The sequence below is a fragment of the Aplosporella prunicola genome (assembly GCF_010093885.1).
Source record: "Aplosporella prunicola CBS 121167 unplaced genomic scaffold K452scaffold_22, whole genome shotgun sequence".
NCBI classification, from domain to species: Eukaryota; Fungi; Ascomycota; class Dothideomycetes; order Botryosphaeriales; family Aplosporellaceae; genus Aplosporella; species Aplosporella prunicola.
In genome coordinates, this window is record NW_022983550.1 from 27102 (window position 1) to 41805 (window position 14704).

The window sequence follows — 14704 nt, forward strand, 5'->3', positions numbered from 1 at the left end:
GTGTCATGCTACTTCATATCGTAATCTCATACACCCCATCATTCGCACTTTCATGCCATATCTGCACTCCATCTACCCCTGCATACTCACACACTCCTCCACTCCCTCCCCGCCGCCTCTGCCAAATCATCCACATTGAGATAATCCGCTCCCTCGCCCACCAACATATCCCACACCGCCCTCCTCAACCCATGCGGCCACGCCGGCGTGCCCCAATACCTTACCTTCAGCCCGCGACGATGCGCGCCGCCAATCTGACCGCGCAGGATCTTCAGCTTCGAGGGGCTGAGCAGCTGCCCCCCGCCGCTGCCGCCGCCAAAACGCGGGAACGGGAGCAGGTAGGCCACCGTTTTCGAGAAGGACGCGCTGGCGTAGTAGCTGTTCGTCGGATTGTACAGATCCGGGTTCGCGGGCAGGCCCTGCGGCAGCGATGCGGGCGCGTGGCCAGCACCTGCTGTGCTGCTGACAGAGACAGAGCCGTCCGCCATGGCCGCCAGCGGCGCGTCGAGGAACACGTCCCGGTAAGTCGCGTTCGCGACCGCGAGGTCGAAGTGCGCGTCGCCTGTCGCGACGACGGTGACGGGGCCCGGGACGACGTTCTCCCCGTCGAAGTGGGTGAGGTAGTTGCGCGCGCGCAGGGGCTCGAGCTGCGCGATGAAGAGCGGCCAGATAGCGCGGCCGGAGTTCTTGAAGTCGACGAGCAGGACGAGCGGGTGTGCGGGGTCGCGATCCCAGACGCCGACGGGGCGCGCTGAGTCGGACTCGGCGGCGCTCGACGCGTTCGTTTGCCGGGCGTTGAGCAGCGCTACCAGCGGCTCGACGTACAGGTTGCTGAAGGTGCGTTGGCGCTGCAGTGCCCGCGTCGAGTGCCCCACGTACAGCTCGCTGTCGAAGCGCCACACGTCCGCTTCGACGCTCGAGCACCCGTAGCTGAGCGCTTCGAAGAGCGGCACCCGCCGCCAGTAGTCGTTGTGGCTGTGGCAGGGGATCGGCCGCACGTTGTGCGTGAAGTTCGCGGTGTAGCCTGAGAAGCCGGTGCCTAGGTGCCCCGGTTGGCCCCATTGCCGGAACGTGCTGAAGGCTTCTTCATCCCAGCGGATGGGGCTGAGGATGATGATGAGGCTGGTCAGGTAGATGGTGCTACTGAGGTGGTGGGTCAGCTTAGTATTGAGGCTGAATGGATGCTCTTATAAAGCGTATGTACATACCCGAAGCAGAGTAATAGTATGGGAAGTGCCAGCAGCGTCCATACGGTCCATCTGCGCCGCCTGGTCGCGTGGTGATATGGTTTCGGATAACTTTTGCACTTGCCGTCTAGGAGTGCAACGTTCGAGGAGCCGTCATGGTCACGCTCGTCGAAGGTGTTTCTGCTCTGTGGAACGCCAGCCATGAACTTGATACTCCGCCAGAAAGGCTCTCTTGTCTTCTCAATGCTCACCTCCGTGACAGTGGCGGAGGGAGTCTTCTTCTCAAAATCCCGCGTCGGACGGTAGGGTGAACGGGCTCCTGGATCGTCCCCATGTGATACGGGAGCTATGTCACGGTCGTTGAGCTGGTAACCCGAGCCACGCGTCGACTCCATGGTCTGACGTCGTCTGAATTTGATCGACCCGAGGCGAGACCGCACGACAGTGGGGTGTTCAACGTCGATGTCGCTCGCAGTGTCTGGTACTTTTTCTCTCGTTCTGGCGCTAGAAAATATTGTCTATATTTGTACTGCGCCACCGGCAAGCGGAATGTCGGTCCAGCGAATCAATAGTGGAAGGAGTGAGTGAAACGAATGACGAGGGCCGAGGACTGCCATCCCAAGACGCCCGCTGCGGCGTCGCGGACTTTAATATTGAAGGCTGTAAGGCGGGGCGAGTTCGATCAGTGGGACAATAGTCCGGGCATGACCACAGCACGCGTCGATAGTAGTGAAGCTGCCCCTGGCATGGCAACGTGCTGTTCCTGTGGCTTTTGTGTGGATGTGCTGCTGCCGGAAACGGTCTCTTCTTGTCCCCCCACGGTTTGCCTCCGGGACCTCTCGTTGGTCAGTGTTGGCGGCCGGGTAGGCCTGCGGGGTGTTCTCGGCCCGCCGACTTGGGTGCTGCAGCGGCATGCTGCCCGCCGAGACGAAAAATAATCGCCTTCCCAGCACACCAGTAGCCAACCAACAACCCACACCGCCAGCATGCCACACAAACACAAACGGCGCGGAGAGGTGGACGCTTCGCAGTAAGCGCCACGTCCGACTTCGCCCCTTCAACCCGCTGACTTTTTGCGCGCAGACGCGACCTACCGCCAACCTCTCGCGCGAAGCCCTTGCCGACTCGCGACTCCGGGAACCTGTCCGAAAACTTCGCCTCGAAAACTAAGCAGAAAAAGGACCGGAAGAAGGCCAAGCGCATCGCCGGCTATGGCGCAGACGACACGCCCAAGGCCTTTTTGCGGCTGATGCAGCTGGGCCAAACTGGCAAAGGATTCAATGGCCTGGACAACGGCGATGCGCCGCGAGGCAAGAAGCGCAAGACCAATGAGGCGCAGGCCGCCAAAACTCAGAAGAGCGAACCGGCCAAGCCGGCGGCCGAGATGCCAAAGATCCTGCCCGGCGAGCGCATGTCCGACTTCGCTGCTCGTGTTGACCAGGCCATTCCCGTCGCCGGTCTGGCGCGCAAGGGCAAGAACATTGAAGGCGTGAAGGAGCGCCAGACGAAGACGGAGAAGCGCATCCAGAAGATGATATCGGACTGGCGCGTCGAGGAAGCCAAGATCAAGGAGCGCGAGGAGGAGGAGCAGGAGCTGGCGGAGGAGGAAGCGGAGGAGCAAGGCGTGACCTGGGAGGACAAGAATGCTCCGGAGCAAAAGAGCAAGAAGAAGGGCAAGCGCAAGCGGCAGATCGGCGAGGTCGACGATAAGGATGATGACCCGTGGGCGGTGCTCAAGGCGAAGAGGGACGAGCCCAAGGGTATCAACGATATTGTTCAGGCGCCACCCACGTTCAATGTCATCCCGAAAGAGAAGTTCAAGGTCAAGAACGGAGCTAAGGTTCGGGTGGATAACATACCGAACTCGGCAGGTAGCTTGAGGAGGAGAGAGGAGCTTGGAGCGACGAGACAGAGCATCATCGATAGCTACAGGGAGATGATGGCTGCTAAGAAGAACGCAGCTTGAGGATTTATCATGCGTGTGCTTGAAGTGTTTTGCATGGTCTGGCGTTAAGGTGGCATAAGGTCAGGGAAAATTCTACCGATACCATTGTAGGAACCGAACAATTATAGACAACGAGTGTGATTTTTGTTTGGCCTTTTTGAAAACACCTTGCAAACACAAATGTGACCTATTCACCAACCCAACTGTGAAGCTGATATCTCCGGGTACGTCGCGGGCTGGTTGCCTTCGCTTCAGTTGACTTGGGTGGCCCGTGCGTACGACCTTCAACTTTTGCCTTAACTTTCTTGGCGGTCGAGTCCGCGGTTTCCAGCTCGAAGCTCAATTCACACCCTCACCTCTATGGCCTGAGATTCTGCAAGCTTTCACAAACTAAAACGAAGGAGGTGGGCGGAGGAAGATGGCGAAAAGTTTCGACGACCTGATCGAGTTCTTACTCGAGGAAATCGCCTTGCGCGGTGAGCAAGGTACGTCCGGCGCATCCTCTCGACCGCTGGCTGCGGGCACCATGTGCAACGCTCTGCAGCGAATCATACACTTTCCTTGGCTGCATACTGCTTTTATTGGAAAGACTATGCTCTGATCCTCTTGCGCTGTTCTTAAATCACTATTTTTCTTTCATTTGGTCGCACGTTCGACTCTCACCTCGCGCTTTTCTCCCATTTTCTGCCGCTTTGTTAGCCGGATCATGTGCTAATCATCAAACCATCACTCAGGCGCCAGCCCTTCTGACTTCAAAGAACTTCTCCAAAAGTTCTACGATAATCCAGAAGGAAATGAAGAACCCGACAATGATAAAAGCAACGGCGCATCAACGCCGCAGCCTCATGTTGACCGTCGACTCCAGGAGAAAGTCTGGACATGGCTGACCGCGCATCCTGATATCACCCTTGGAAAGCAGCTGAATGCGGAAATCCCCTCTCTATCCGACCTGGAATCTCGTGAAAATGCGGACCCTCCTGCTGTTGCAGAAGCGGACGCCGATGCCCCCCAGGATGCAGCATTGAAACTATTCGTCACGGAAGAGCGCATGTGGCAGGCTATTACCGGCCACGGCGTCGACTTGCGCAAGGTTCCTAGGCACGAGTTCATCATTTTGTCGATTATCGCAGCACATGGCGATAAGGGTGTAATTCAGCCAGAGATCACTCGCATCAGTGGCCAAGACAAACGCTCTGTGCCCAAACGCACTGATAACCTGATGAAGAATGGCTACATCGTCAAAACGGCGGTGCTGGCGAAGGGCACCCGTACCAGTCTTTGTACGCTGAAGAGATATGCTCAGCGCCAGACCACAGAGGCTGAGCCAGTGGTGAACATCATGTCGAGTCCTGATGAGATTGCAAAGGCGCTCTTTGTGAATGGATTGCTACTATATGACCGTTTCTTCGACATCTTAACCGAGTTACTCAGAGACGCAAGGATCATCAGAATCGAGGACTTGAAGAGCAGACTTGTAAGTACTCATAAACGTACCAGCTTTGCATTGTCTGACAATAAACAACAGGGTATCAGAATCAAGACATGGGAGATGAAGGCTTTATGGCGATCTACCCGGCGCCTTGAAGGGCTTAAACTCATCAAGCGGGTAAAAGCCCAGCTCAATCGCAACTCAAGCAAATGGTACCGCTGCATCAAACTTCTTCGGGAGCCAGTACCTCGCGATCGTGCCGTTTTCGTGACCATGGGGATCAAAGATGCGGATAAACTTACCGACGGCGACAAGATCGGTGAATCTGCGTACGCTCTGGACGATGATGCCGAAGGCGAAATCGACCCCGATCTCGAGCAGGAACCGAGTGCATTGGGACAACCTCTGCTGGAAGGAGATAACGAAGTCGAAGAGGTCCAAAGGCTACCACCTCAGTGGGATCCGGATCGGCCGACTCCTAACTTCCTGTTCGACATTGTTCACGCACATGGCTCCGACGGTGCCACCACAGCAAACATCCGGGATCAGGGCATGGGTACCTTCTACCGCCGTCCGGTAGATTCTATACTTGGTCGCCTCTCTGATATTTGGCATATCTCTCAGCCTGCACATCTCCGGCATTGGGCAATCATTCGTGATACCGGCATGAACGAAAAGTACATTCACTACGTGTATCGCACGTACGAGAACTTTGCACGCGCTGTCGAAAAGGATGAAGCCGCATGGGAAGTAGTCATCACTCAACCTGTCAATCCCAATCAAGGCCGATCAAAGCCACGCGCAAAGGAGAAGCCTACTAAAGACAAGATCGAGCACGGATATGGAGAGCTTGATGAATGGGGCTTCCCATCAATTCACCCTTCCAAATTCCAAGGCAAAGACGGCACTGCGACATTGGCAGATTGCAATAAAGCCATCGCTGCTGACATGAGATTTCTTCCTAACCGTGGACACAAACCGAGGTTCCTGGTAAACCCTGCCGCGGCTCTTTTGTCCCGTGAAGGCACTATTGAATCCAGTCCAGGTCCTGGAACTAACGTCGACGATGAAATCGAGGGAAGTCTCGAGGTCCACATGCAGAAGCCCAGGAAGAAGTACACTCCAAGAGGAGACAAACCAATTGGGCGTCCGCGGAAGTATGCGCTTGGAAAAGAGCCTTACAATAGCGGGAACCTCAAGCAATACCGGAAAATCAGAGCTCTCCGCGCCAAGGCTGAGCAGATTGCCAGACAAGAGCTCATCAAAGAAAAGCAGGATGCAAACACAGCTGCGGGTATCGCTAACCCGACAGTTCCTGAGGAAGAGCCAGAGACAGAACCGGTTGCACTCGCTAATGGCGAGGAGGCTGGATCAGCCGACATCCAAAGACCTGTGACACCAGATGCCCCTCCGTCAAAGCGCCCTAGGCTTGAAACGGACACTCCAATGGAAGGCGAACCAATTACATCAATGAACGAGATGGAGATGCCTGTCGATGCTACTACCACAGATGCTGCTGCTGCAGAAACTCCTAACAAAACTCCTACGACGGCCAAGGGTAAGGGAAAGGCCACTGCTCAGGGAGCCAAACGCAAACAGCCTGCTAAGGGCAAAAACGCCGAAAAGATCGAGAAGCAGACTGCTGAACTCCTTGGAATAGACGAGACCATGATTGACCAAAGAGCAGAAGAAGTCATCGTCAGGCTAAAGAAAGAGGAAGAAGAGCGGGCTAACGTTGACTTCTCGAGGCCTGGTGTATACGTCAATCCTCCTGGAGCACAGAAGCCACGGGATCCTCTGCATAAGGGCCGTCCGAAGAAATCATTCATTGTGGTTATCACTCTCGAAAAGTTGAAGGGCGTTAATCTGGAAACTGAGCAGTTAGGCACCATGGTTGAAGCAATCATTGCGGCTAAACAGACAGCACAGCCTGCCCTGCCTCAGATTGAGGATATGGATGTATGTCTGCCAGAGACACCTACTCCGCAGCTTCAACCTGGACAAGTTGCGGGCAAGAGACTTCCTGGTAACGCGTCGGAACCAGTTGAGCAAGGTCCCGCCACGGTCGAAAACTCCAATGCTCCTATGCCCGAAGCAGAACAAATGCAGCTTCCGCTTACTCCCAATCCGACAAGCACACCGGTCCAACCTCAAGGTGGAGCGGTTGCCGCTCCAGAGATTGCACCAGGACTTACTCCAGGAACTACTCCAGGAACCGCTCCAGAAGCTACTCCAATCCCGCCACCCAAGAAGCGTGGAAGACCTCGGAAAGATCCCAACGCGCCACCACGCCCACGCAAAGCCACGAAAAAGCGCACAGATGATACGCCTGGTGCAGCAGTTGCTGTTAACAGCGAGACACCTCAAGCTTCTCCTGGAATTCCGCCAGCTGTACCCTCTGCTGACGAGGTTTCTGTCCCTGCAGCAGCAACGCCCACGCCTAAGCGGCGCCCAAGGGCTCCAAAGGATCCGAATGCGCCTCAAAAGACCACCAAGCGCAAATCCAAATTGGCTACTGCACAGGTACCTCCGGAAACCCCGTCACTCGCTCAGCAGCCAATTGAGCCGTCTGCAACGGAACCTCATGGACCCGTCACCGATGGTAATGTTCAAGCATCAGCGCAATCAGTATTGGCGAATGGTGGTTCTGCTATGCCAATTGCCCAGAGTGCGATTCTCCCTGCTACATTGTCTGCGGCCAACCCGGAGAACAGTGTCATCTCTGTGGCTTCACCGTCCCTGCAGCAACGGGCTGAATTACTAGGAGCAAACTCTCATGTCCAGGCAAACCCTTATGTCCAGACAGACTCTCATTTCCAAGCAGACACTCATGTCCAAGCAGGCACTCATGTCCCCACGAACTCCCATATCCCCACAAACAATTCACCTAAGCATGGACCCGTCAGCCTCTGGAAACCACAACAGCAAACAAATAGCCCTTACAGCTTAGGACTCATTCCAGGAAGCACGTTTGCAGATATGATAGCTGGACCTCCGCAGACCCCAGCGAGGGAGGTACGACCAGTATCCAGTGGAGAAAAGGACGCTTTCGCCGGCCAGCCCTCGGCTGTGAGTAAAGATCGGGGCCCAGAAAGTCAAACGAGCCCTCTCGGAACTTTCACTCATGTCCAGCAGCGGCAGGAGCCTACTGTTTCTACTCATCCTCAAACCACGAGTCCAGCAATCATGAACCAGCTACAGCACGCTACGTACCGTAGTCCCTATGTCTTGGCTCCATCTGCCTACATCAGTCCATATGCCTCCACTCCCAGCTTCCCTGCCGTCAACACCAGTCCCGTCGAGGCTCAGCAGCACGTCAGCGGTGCTCATACAATTCCATTCCCAATGGGAGCACCTGCTTCGAAACCTCTCGATGGCCCTATCGAACAGCCCGCTAGTCGTGTGGAGAAGGAACCCTTACAGACTGCTGCTGTGCCGGACACATCTCACACGAAGCCTCCGACCATGCAGGCTGATGATCATGTCGCAGCTTCTGAGTCTGATGCTCCTCCAGTTACTGAACCAATGGAGGTTGACGAGCCGAGCTGCTCAGTCCAGCCAGCCACTCAGGATGTACCGACGACGTCCGCCGATATGGAAAACTCGGGAGTCGAGAAAACCACCGAGCAGAATACAGGTATTCAAGGACCAGAAGTACGGGAAGAACTGCAAACGCAGAATCCTTCAGCAGACCGAAATGCTTCAGAACCAGCAGAGTCGCAGGCCGAAGTTCGCACGTCGAAACAAGCTTCGCAGACCCCTGTCCCGGTTAATCAGGCAGCCAAATCAGGTGTTTTTCCGGATCCCAGTTTGTTCAATACTCCTCCGAAGAGGAGAAAGGGCAAATGGCTGGGCGGAAAGAAACAGGGCGTCAAGCTCACATCCGGTGGTATCCTCAACTACAACCGCACGAAGCTTCTTGTTAGCATTATCCAAGAATGCGACGGCGTTTTCCCAGGAGATTTTGAGATTCAGAGGCCCTTTATCGAACTGTGGCACAAGCAGCATGGCGAAGACAGACTCGTGGACCGAGACACGATCAAGAGGACTGTCAAGAATGCCATTGATTCTGGAAAGATCCGCAGACTGACCTATACGTTCAAGAACAAGAGCGGCGTTATGATGAACCGCCATATCTTGACGACGCCAGATAAGTCCCCGACTGACCCGCTGGTACTAGAGACACAGCGCAAGGTCATCGCTGCTTGGCCACGCCAATACACTCCGAAGCAGATGCGTGAGTACGAACATGAAATCGGTAATTCATGGTATGGTGGTCTCTATGAAAAGGAGACAGAGCTGGAAGTCAAAAAACAGAGTCTGCCGGCATGGATGGAGGAGCTCAATGCACGCGCATCTGAAGCCTCAAAGAAACAAGAGCAGCAGAGAAGAGAAAAGGCCGCTCGCGAGGGCAGAGGTATACAACCGCTTATAACTCGTCACGTAGTGGACAATGTGAGAAGGGGTCGCGGTGGACGGCCTCGTCTCAATCGTCTTCCACAAGAACCAACTGCAGACGTCGATTTCGGACCATGGACCGCCTTCCAATCGAACTTTTACGTATCCGAAGACCAGCCACAGCCTCATATGGATGAGCCAGTAGCTGATCCCGACCGTGCCATTGAAGAATATACAGGATCCTTTTCGCTCAACGAATTTGTCACGGATCAGGCGGCTGGGCCTGATGCTTTCACAGATGATGAGGGAGGTTATTCAAGCACATACACGGCTAGCACCCCGAGCACTCCTAGCACCCCCCGTAACCGCCGTACCCGAAGCCCATCAGTTATATCTTTGGGAACACCTTCAAAGCGCCCGCTGGCACAAAAGTTACAGCGACGTCGCATGAGCTTCCAGTTCAAAAACACCACCCCTGCATCTTTCGACAAGGATTGGGAATGGCAGTGGATCACTAGTATGACAGATCCCGGGGTTCGCTTCTTTCCGACAAACGGTACTTTCTCAACCGATTACAACTCCCACCGCAACGCAAGGATATCTCTTTGGGTGGAGCCGAATGCTCAACACCAACAAGAGTTTGAGGAGAACATGCCACACTCTTTAGAGGAAATCTTTGCATCTCAGAGAATGAAGGGCAAGGAGCGCGACCACAACCGGCGTGAGAATCCGAACTTGAGTAGGTTTGAAAGGGACCTCATCAAGGTCAACAACTGGGAAGAGCTTCACAGAAAGAGAAACGAAGACCTTGGCCTTGTTCTACGCCAGCCTCATTTCATCAATCATGTGTACTACGGCGAGCACTTACAACCATATGACGCTTCTTTCGACCCACAATGGAAGCATGAATCCAGCGAGATGTTCACGCTGCGCGAACCTCCGCCATTCGACGAGGTCGACGAAAGCGACGAAGAGCCAAAGAGAAAGCGCACGCGGCACAGTGTTGTCGAGAGACGCGCCAGTATTGATGACAATATTCCGGAAGGTATTCCCAAGCCGCGCAGGCGTCGCAGACGTACTGCAATTAACACACCGGATACACGTGTCGTCCCGTCAAGGAAAGTAGCTCCGCAAAACTGGGTTCGTCAACCAACTGCGGACCCCTTGTGTGTAATCTCTACATCGGATACAAAGAAGCTGCTTTACGCCATTGTTGTCGTGCAGACTCTCATTGGCGGCGTCGACAAGTACACCAACTGGGATGCAGTTCGCCGTGCATTCAAGTCACATGTTCATTGGGATTTGACGTCATTCCGTAACCGCTGGCTTTGGCTCAGAAACCACAACCGTGAGATAATCGATCGGCTCGTTGAGGAGTTTCAGGACGCATACCTCCTAGCTTACGAGTGTGGAGATGTGCCACCACTGGACTATGATGATGTTGAAAACTACGACTGGGAAGGTATTGTCGCTTGGGCTATGGAGAATATTGTCATAAAGCCGCCAGTCAAGCCTGTCGACACGGTCACGCTGCCGGCTACTCGGGAAGCACTGGAAAAGGACTTCGTGATTGAAGAGGTCACAAACTTCACTATACCACAGAAGGAGCCTCTGTTCAACGAAAACACGCTCACACAGAAGCGGCGCGAGCTAACGGAGAGGTACAGCTTTAGCTTGCCGCTCACTCCTCCCGCATCTCCCCAGCATGAGCAGACAGACTTTGTTTTAGAACGGGCCAAGACATGGGTACGCGCTACGATTGTGGCACCAGACGACCAGTACAATGCCATTGGTGCAAAAGAAAAGCTCAACACGATCGGCAAGAAGTTGATTGACAGAGCCGTAAATGAGTTGACAGCGACACGTCTATTCCGCGACGAGCACAAAGGTCGCGTGCGCCCCGGCCGTGCCTTCACTGTGGACAAGTCTTTCTTGAAGATCTTTGAGCGCCATCTCACTGTCGCCCAGCTCCTCGAGGCCGCCAAGTTCAAAGCCCATCTCGACACGAAATTCCAACAAGGCGCAAAGTCGGTTCCGCTCTTGCCTACGGCGCATGATGGACACGTTCTCGCCACCCTCAATCTCGTCAGTTCGGGCTGCGTGCGCGTGGAGCCGCGCCTCCCGCCCGTCAACCACAAGCTCGGCGACCCGTGGCCCAGGCTCACAAAGTGGGGTTTCACAGAAGGCCACTACAAGACGGTGCACATGGAGCGCGGCAACCTAAACTGGGGCCTATACATCATCCCAACCGAGCGCTACATCTTCGGCAACCCTCTGCACTCCTCCACCGGCGGCGTCGGCAACAACCACATCGCCCGCAAGGGCAAGGGCAAGGCGCCCCAACGTGACCTTCACCCGCTCCCACTCCCTGCCCAGACGGGCCCCTACGCCGAGTTCATCCCGCTCTGGTACGACATCCACGCCAACCCTATCGCCGAGTGGTGGCAGCGCGTCGTCACGGCCGTGGTGCACGTGGTGCTGGGGCGGCCGGGCATCGGCGTCGAGGGCGTGCGGCGCGCGCTCAAGGACGCGTTGGGCGCATGGGAGATTGAGCTCGCGGTGAAGTGGCTGCGGGAGGCGCGGGTGCTGCAGGGCCTGGAACTGGGGTTGGGTGGAGAGGGCGAGACATGCGAGGGCCTGAGACTGGCGGAGTGGTGGTGGATGGGCCTTGCGGAGTAGTGGGTTAGCGTGAGTGCGATGGGCATGGGTTTTGCTTGCACGGACGGAGTTGGTGGTGGGTGAGGTGGCTGGGATGGATGGCTTCATTGTAGTATATTTTTCCCCTAGAGGGCAGGCAGGGTTAGGAAGCTTTTGCTTGGCTTGGTCGGGGGGTCGATATGGGTACGTTCGTACATACATACATACGCAGTGGATGGGATGGGTGGGTGGATAAGCGTCGACTTTGCAAGCGGCTGATGGCTTTTTTTTTTTTCGATTAGCTTTGAATCATAACATAGCTGGTTAGCGATGGGAGTAGCAGCAACTTTACTGTTGAGCCGCTGAGCTTGGCGCTTTCTTTTGTAGCTTCAATCTTTCTTTTTTTCTGGTCTGGTTGTTCAGTGTCGAGACTATAGCTTCAGCGGTTAGGTGGTGTTGATCGTGAGTGAGTGGGATACTACGTGTGGCCGCCGCTATTACCTTATGGGGTGGGGAGGGGGTGGCGGTGAGTCACTGGGCTTGCGTGCTTGAGAAGTGATGGTGGTTTATTGTGTGTTTTTGATTATAATCTATTTCAGCAGTAAGAGCAGTAGTCGTATTGTTCAAAAGTCCTTCTTAATGCCACGTGCATGTTGTTTCTGCTTCCATGGCTTCCATCCAGTCAGTGTCTGCACATTCGTCCCAAAGATCCCGCAGTAAAAGCATCTAATAAGTACAATAATAACCCTTGATGTTTAGCGCCAGAGTGCGCCGTAAAGCCAGGCAAATCTGCCCGTACAAAGCTCAAAAGTCCTGCAAGGTCCCAAGTGTCTACTTCTTGGATTTGCCGTTCTTGTGCTTGCCTGCCTTAGACTTGGTAGTCTTCTTCTTTCCAGTGCGCTTGCCGCCCTTGTTCTGCTGCTGCTGTTGGGGCGTGGGCAGCGCGTGTTCGTTGGTGGTGTTGTGGCCGTTGTGGTTGGCCTGATTGTTGTGGTGGTTGTTGTTCCCGTTCGTCGTGTTTGTGGTGTCATGCTGCTCTTTGATAGACGAAGGCGTATGCAGCCTAGCTAGAGCAGCAACATCGACGCGCTCAGGCTCAAGCTTGAGCGTCTGAGGAGTGAGAGCGTATGAGCCAAAGGGCTGCTGTTGCTTCTCATCATCAGATACATTGTTAACTTCTCCGAACTGATATCCGCCGCTGCTGTTGGAAGTGTTGCTGGAGGCAAAGTTCGCTTCAAAGATATGCGTCTTCGTCAGGTCCGCGCCGAAGCCTGTGTCGATATTCTTCTGTATTGTGAAAGTGTAGCCAGCATGCTCGATCGTCTCGGCCTTGGTGTTGGACACAATGCGCGTGCGCGGTTGCACGAGCTTCCGGTTGTGCTTTTCCTTGGTGAGCATGATTGGGAGCTCTTCGGTGTCCGGGTAGGTATGGTGGAACGTCTCGGTCTTAGTGCCGGACGTCTTGCGCGAGCGAGGCTGCGCGAGCTTCCGGTTATGTTCTTCCTTTGTGAGCATAACCGGGGTTTCAACGTCATGAGCGAAGGCAGAGGTGCTGTACAATATGTCAGACTCAGGGATCCTGGTGTTGACGGTTGGTGGTGCAGACACCACAGTGTGGAATGTCGATTCCGTTGCGTTGTTGAAGGTGGAACTAGTGGTCCTCGGCTTCTTGGAACGGATCGGTAGTGAGATGGAGACGTCAGTCATGTGAGGTGCCTTGAGCTCAGTGGCACGAGGCCTGTCGAGGTTGGACTGAATCGAGGTGATGGTGAACTTAGGAACTTCGACCGCGTTCGTGGCGCCGAAGTTGAACATCGCAGGCTCCTTGGTGGTAGTCTGCGTCATGTTGTCAGCCGAATGAGGAGTCTCACTCTCGGTCGCGGTGTCAAGGTCGTAGGCCGTAGCACCAGAGTCCCTGGTGTCAGTGTCTGTGATGTTGGTTTCTGTCATAATGGGCTTCGTGGTGATGGCCTGCGCGGTCTCAGTCTCGGTCATATCGTGTTGCTTCTTCAAAGTGAAGCCAGCCGAAGGAAGGTCACCGTAGCGATGGATGGCGCTGCGGAGCGAGGCGCTCAGCGCGGTAGCCATGCCGTTCGCAACAGCATGGTTGTCATGGCCAGGAGTGATGATGCCGAATAGACTGGACGCGGTGACAATGTTGCGCTCAGCCGGAGTAGTGACGTTGATGTGGTATCCTGCTGCGATGTAGCGCAATGCAGTCTGCGGGACGATCAGAGCCCGGATTGGCGTGTTGACAACGGCCGGCGCGATGTAGCGGACGAGCTGCATAGAAGAAGACATTGTTGATTGAAGTGTTGACACGGAAGGTAGAAGAAGTATGGAAGTCGTGGAGTCGAAGTGAGGCTGTAATAATCAGTTCAAAGCGTACCGGTGAAGAGTTCGGAAGGCAAAGGGCTTCGCAAATCTTCAAGTATTCTCGGAAGAGTGGAGAGAAGGAAGGTTAGTGGAGAGGTGGAGGGCGTTTATATACGCAAGAAAGGACGGCCCGTGATAAGAAAGCAGTGAAGGCCGTGTTAAATAGAACGAGTGACGTAGGCAGTGTGAAGCAGACCATGTGAAGTGTCCGTAAGAGGCAGGCTTTCTAAAGTATTAACTGCCTACAAACGCAATTGGGTAAAGATCGGATCGGCATCTGGTTAACAGCGATTTCCTGTAGCGTTTTACATGTAGAGCACCAGATAGTTTGGTGAATCCATGCTCGCTTGTTTGCCTCTCCGTATACGGTTTGACTGTTAAATGGTGTTGCCGCGAACAGTAAACAGGAAAGCCGTGGTGGTGGATTAGGCCAAGCAAACTAAACATACCACTCCTCATTATTGTCACACAGTGGAGCAACGCTGCGCCGCGCCGCGCCGCCTAGAATCAGGTACAGGCAATTAGGTCCATTCCGCGATCTGTATACAATAGCTGCAGCGTCCACCCACGTCCCTCACCACAGCAGTGCGGAGCCATCTCTCGCGTAGGCTCCAGAAATACGCAAGTGTGTGTGTGTGTATGGCATCTACACATGTTTTAGCCAAAAAACTATGGATAAGCTAAAAAGAGAAGTGGTGAATTGGTATAAAGCTGTCCCTTCCCGCTTAGCCC

The 14704-nt window shown here is 54.6% G+C and overlaps 4 protein-coding genes across 4 annotated transcripts; 2 read left to right on the plus strand and 2 right to left on the minus strand.

Moving 5' to 3' along the window:
- Positions 1 to 86: 86 nt before the first annotated feature.
- K452DRAFT_233802 (uncharacterized protein) lies at positions 87 to 1390 on the minus strand (the record flags this gene model as incomplete). The annotated part of the gene is made up of 2 exons (XM_033537330.1): positions 87 to 1143; positions 1209 to 1390. 2 exons carry the CDS (start codon positions 1388 to 1390, stop codon positions 87 to 89), a joined length of 1239 nt encoding a protein of 412 aa, XP_033394367.1.
- Positions 1391 to 2139: 749 nt separating this feature from the next.
- K452DRAFT_255400 (uncharacterized protein) lies at positions 2140 to 3270 on the plus strand. The gene is made up of 2 exons (XM_033538356.1): positions 2140 to 2217; positions 2271 to 3270. The coding sequence occupies exons 1-2, from the start codon at positions 2174 to 2176 to the stop codon at positions 3151 to 3153; spliced, it is 927 nt and encodes a 308-aa protein (XP_033394368.1). The 5' UTR covers positions 2140 to 2173; the 3' UTR covers positions 3154 to 3270.
- Positions 3271 to 3550: 280 nt separating this feature from the next.
- On the plus strand, positions 3551 to 11638 carry K452DRAFT_300754 (uncharacterized protein; the record flags this gene model as incomplete). The annotated part of the gene is made up of 3 exons (XM_033542366.1): positions 3551 to 3617; positions 3867 to 4606; positions 4658 to 11638. The coding sequence occupies 3 exons, from the start codon at positions 3551 to 3553 to the stop codon at positions 11636 to 11638; spliced, it is 7788 nt and encodes a 2595-aa protein (XP_033394369.1).
- Positions 11639 to 12372: 734 nt separating this feature from the next.
- On the minus strand, positions 12373 to 13897 carry K452DRAFT_338108 (uncharacterized protein; the record flags this gene model as incomplete). The annotated part of the gene is made up of 1 exon (XM_033545278.1): positions 12373 to 13897. The coding sequence occupies one exon, from the start codon at positions 13895 to 13897 to the stop codon at positions 12428 to 12430; it is 1470 nt and encodes a 489-aa protein (XP_033394370.1). The 3' UTR covers positions 12373 to 12427.
- Positions 13898 to 14704: the final 807 nt, after the last annotated feature.

Bases quoted from the DNA above. Each gene is read 5' to 3' on its own strand.
- K452DRAFT_255400 (XM_033538356.1), top strand. From the start codon at position 2,174: ATGCCACACAAACACAAACGGCGCGGAGAGGTGGACGCTTCGCA. The intron at 2,218-2,270 runs GTAAGCGCCACG...TTTTGCGCGCAG, and splicing joins GGAGAGGTGGACGCTTCGCA to ACGCGACCTACCGCCAACCT.